At 45.8% G+C, this 5,000-nt stretch overlaps 1 protein-coding gene across 1 annotated transcript in view; it reads right to left on the bottom strand.

Annotated features, from left to right (window-relative positions):
* The window catches only part of slc44a5a (solute carrier family 44 member 5a), a gene marked incomplete at both ends in the record, with an annotated part of 35,154 nt that overhangs the window by 17,499 nt on the left and 12,655 nt on the right, over positions 1 to 5,000 (bottom strand). Inside the window, 3 exon segments of the mRNA XM_080524674.1 lie at positions 223 to 322; positions 2,429 to 2,541; positions 2,748 to 2,831. Of these exon segments, the coding sequence (XP_080380800.1) occupies positions 223 to 322; positions 2,429 to 2,541; positions 2,748 to 2,831 (297 nt within the window).

Here is a 5,000-nt window from a genome sequence, read left to right as displayed (position 1 = left end):
ACACACGCACGCACACACGCATGCACGCACACACACACACACACACGCACACACACGTCACATGATAGATAGAGAGATAGATGGATGGATAGATGGATAGATGGATGGAGAGAGAGAGGGAGGTAGAGATAAAGTGGGAGGTAGAGAGAGATAAAGGGGGGAGGTAGAGAGAGAGGTAGAGAGGTAGATAGGGGGAGGAGGGGGAGGAGGAGGAGGAGGTACCTGCTCCCCTCCCTCAGCAGAGCGATGGCCACGCCCACTCTCCTCCTCAGGAACACCAACATCAGCAGCACGGTCGCCTCGGCAACCCCCAGGACTATCACTGAGGGGGGGGGGGGAGAGATAATTGTTCTTATTCATCTATCTGTTTTTGAAAAGACATTCTGGAACTCTCTGTCCGTCTCCTAACATTCTGGAACTCTCTGTCTGTCTCCTAACATTCTGGAACTCTCTGTCTGTCTCCTCTCCTGACATTCTGGAACTCTCTGTCTCCTAACATTCTGGAACTCTCTGTCTGTCTGTCTCCTAACATTCTGGAACTCTCTGTCTGTCTCCTAACATTCTGGAACTCTCTGTCTGTCTCCTAACATTCTGGAACTCTCTGTCTGTCTCCTAACATTCTGGAACTCTCTGTCTGTCTCCTAACATTCTGGAACTCTCTGTCTGTCTCCTAACATTCTGGAACTCTCTGTCTCCTAACATTCTGGAACTCTCTGTCTGTCTCCTAATGCGGGGTACACACATAAGGAGTTTTTGGCCGGTTTTGGCACGATTTTTGGATGTCTGAAAACGACAGAAAACGAGAGAAAATGCCCGATTGTCAGATGGATCTTAACATTTTCCTATAACAAAATCCTGTGGTGTGAGGTGTGTTAAGAGTCAATTCTCTTCAATTGTGCAATCAACTCTCAACTCTCAACCTGCTCGGAAAATGGGCGTGGGGAACGACAGATTCCGGACTCTCTAGTCTCGTTCCCCAAGCCAGAAATCTCGCGTGAACCCATCCTTTTAATATTGCCTTTAAATTACAAAATAATTAAATTAAGATTATATAATGCTTAAAGCACTTTGAGCCGCAACGTTTGCAGGAAAAGCGCTATACAAATAAAGTTATTATTATCTAACGTAGTACCCTGACTGACCTGTACGAGACAACCATGTGCGACAGGGCAAATAAAGTGCAGAAAAACGAAAAGAAGAAGTCAGCTCGCTTCTTGATTGGCGAGCAGGGTTGCCAGATGGGAATGACATTTTCCACCCTAACCACAGTCTAAAACCGCTAATTCCACCAAACAATCTGGCAACCCTATGATTTCTGGTCGGAAGTATTGAACGCATTTCACATTTACGATTGCCGGCCACGCCCATTTTCCGAGCAGGTTGCCAGGAGAGTTGATTGCACAATTGAAGAGAAGTGACTCTTAACACACCTCACACCCCAGGATTTTGTTATAGGAAAATGTTAAGATCCATCTGATAACCGGGCGTTTTCTGTTGTTTTCAGACATCCGAAAATCGCTGAAATCGCAGAAATTCCTTATGTGTGTACCCCGCTTAATATTGACACTCTCTCCACTTTTAAATCCAGCCTTAAAACACACCTTTTCACAATGACATATTTGGTTTGACCTGCTGTATTTTGTTTGTTGTTATATCTGACATTGCAGTTTTTATCTCACTTTGCTTTGTTGATTTTATAATGTTTTGATATGTGGTTTTAACTATGTCTTGTAAGGTCAACAACAACAACATCACCCTCTGACAGAGAGACAGAGAGAGAGAGAGGCAGAGAGAGACACAGAGAGAGACAGAGAGAGAGACAGAGAGAGACAGACAGAGACAGAGAGAGAGAGACAGACAGAGAGACAGAGAGAGACAGACAGAGAGACAGAGAGAGGCAGAGAGAGACAGACAGAGAGACAGAGAGAGGCAGAGAGAGACAGACAGAGAGACAGAGAGGCAGAGAGAGACACAGAGAGAGAGAGACACAGAGAGACAGACAGAGACAGACAGAGAGACAGACAGAGAGAGACAGACAGACAGACAGACAGACAGACAGGCAGGCAGACAGACAGACAGACAGCTTACAGAAGACCATCCATGTCTGGCTGAGGTGGAGGTAGATGGTCAGGTCAGTCTGGACGCCCACGTCTGACACAGACACGTCTGATCCTGGCTGCTGCCTCAACACACACCACCGCCTGTAGCACTGGAACATACCTACACACGCACACACACACACACACACACACACACACACACACACACACACACACACACACACACACACAGGGTCAACACACACCACCGCCTGTAGCACTGGAGCATACCTACACACACACACACACACACACACACACACACACACACATACACACACACACACACACACACACACACACACACACACACACACACACACACACACCGTAGGCGACCAGCAGTATGATGGAGGTGATGGTGAACCAGAGCAGAAGACCAGCGGTGTAGCGCAGCAGCACGATGAACATCAGACTGACCAGCATGGCTGCACCCAGCCCCCTGCACTCACACACACACACACACACACACACACACACACACACACACACACACACACACAGGAGAGGACATCAGACAGACCGCCAGGTCGTTGGAAACACAGAATGACGTTTCATTCATTTAAGACGCTGGAATCAACGTTCTAATGTAGTGTGTGTGTGTGTGTGTGTGTGTGTGTGTGTGTGTGTGTGTGTGTGTGTGTGTACAGGAGGATCCAGGGCCAGCTAGCAGCGTAGTCCTCCAGGATCTTCACGCCCACGTCCCTGGAGCCCACCAGGCTGGTCACACCACTGAGGAGACAGTAGTTGAATCGTATTATTACAACTTACTTATTACCTACAATACCCAATGATCTACCTAGCTCCTGGTGCACTGGTGGTGGTTGTTGTTGTTGTTGTTGTTGTTGTTGTTGTTTGTGATGTCGTTCTGTTTTTCTGTGAACATTCTGCTCTAAATTAATTGCCCCTAGTGGGACTAATGAAGTTGTTTGAATTTGAATTGATGAACATTCCACTCAGGACAACAGCTCTGGTGGACATTCAACACACGTTGTCATCACATGTGGGGTCCCTCAGGGGTCTATTCTTGGTCCCTTGCTCTTCTCCCTGGACATGATCCCATTAGGTGGAATCATCAGAAAACATGGTGTACATGTTCATAGTTATGCTGATGATGCTCAGCTGTACATATCAGTATTGCCTGATAATTCACATGCACTCAGCTCGCTGGAGAATTGTCTCAGAGATATCAAACTTTGGATGTCCAAACATTTTCTACAACTAAATCAGGACAAAACTGAGATTTGATACGATGGGAACCTTGTTACCATGGGAACCTTGCTTTTAAACTGCAAACATGAAGCTAAGAATGTAAGTGTGATTATAGATCCTGACTCACTAGATTCTAATCCTGCTGTCTAATCAGCATGTGTATACGCCACACCTGTCAGGTGGATTATCTCAAAGGCAAAGGAGAAGTGCTCATGTGTGTGTGTGTGTGTGTGTGTGTGTGTGTGTGTGTGTGTGTGTGTGTAACCCTTCCTACCAGACTCAACCTCTCTATTTGGTTTCCTTCCACTCAGGTTCCTCATTGCTTGCACCACACCACAGAACAGGTTACAGAAACACTATCACACATCTTGAATGGCTGTTATGTTTACAAAGGAATGTATATAGCACGTCATGACAGAATTGTGAGCCTTATAGTAAAGGACATATCACTCCACTTCCCAGTTACAGTGAAAATGTATACACATGCTTGTGTCAATGCATCTATGTTCAATTTCTGTAATGACCAATGTCACTTTTCACAGTTGTCTGCTAACACACCAGATGTTGTTGTTGTTAATGAAGAGTCCAGAGAGGTGTCTGTATTAGAGGTAGCATGCACCTTTGATATAAGCCTAGAGGAAGCCTTCATGACTAAGGTCATGAAATACCAGCAGCTTGTAGATACCATCTCAGAGCTAGGCTATAGGTGTACGCTATTAAGCCGCTTTTCCATATGTCGGCCCGGGTCGGGTCAGGTCGGGTCGGGTCGGGTCAGGTCGGGTCACTTTTGATCTGTTCTGGTTTCCATTATACACAAACCGACCCGGACTAGTAGGAGGAGTAGAGGATAGTAGGCGGAGTTACGCGTCACACGCAGCCTGGCAAAAAGCTTCCGGGTGTACACAGCAACAGCAGTGATTTTTTTGGAGAGAAAGAGAAAGAGAGAGAGGAAGCTATGTACACATAATAAAGTCATGTTTTTTGAACCCTTAAAACCACTGCCTTCACTTGTCTGCTTTATGAACTGTAGTATCATCATCGGGAAACAGCGACAAGACGCGAATCTACCGGAATTTGACACAGCCGGTGTTATTCACAGACAAACACGGTGCCGTTTGCGGGTTAATAACTTCGGTTTACCGGGGGTTAGGATAACAATTCAAACGTGTCCGGAAAGAGGAGAAGCCAGGGAATTCAAAAGTTTTTGAATGGAGTCGATCCTCCACTCCTATCACCGTGGACACAGCGCGGAGCGAATTCCCTGTTAAAACCGGCATTTGACTCATGAGTGAATGGTGAAAATGGCTGGACGGCTGCGGGCGAACTCCCGGTTCATCGAGTTTACGGTTAAAGGCATAACTTCTCGGGGTGTCAGCGCGGTGGTTAAGGGCTCAAAATGACCGTAGACAGATGGTGAAGTTAGCAAAGGAGTATTGTGTTTTTTTACCACCTCCACAGCCGGTGTTATTCACGGACAAACACGGTGCATAATAGCGATTTTTGTGTTGTGCTTGTTGTAAATAAAAGTTATATGATTCATTGAAATGACATTAAACTAAGATAATACGATGGTCAGAATAATTTTCCGAATCTTTATTAATAAGCTATTACAGAAAATGTAGTGACATTTTCCTAGTGAATGTGGTATTTTCAAGATGGCGGTTGTGAAGAAATAATATGGGATGGGAC

This window comes from Nansenia antarctica, assembly GCF_963989245.1.
Source record: "Nansenia antarctica genome assembly, chromosome: 2".
In the NCBI taxonomy this organism is placed as follows: domain Eukaryota; kingdom Metazoa; phylum Chordata; class Actinopteri; order Argentiniformes; family Microstomatidae; genus Nansenia; species Nansenia antarctica.
The sequence above is the reverse complement of the archived record's forward strand: the minus strand, read 5'-3'. Positions and strand labels throughout refer to the sequence as shown.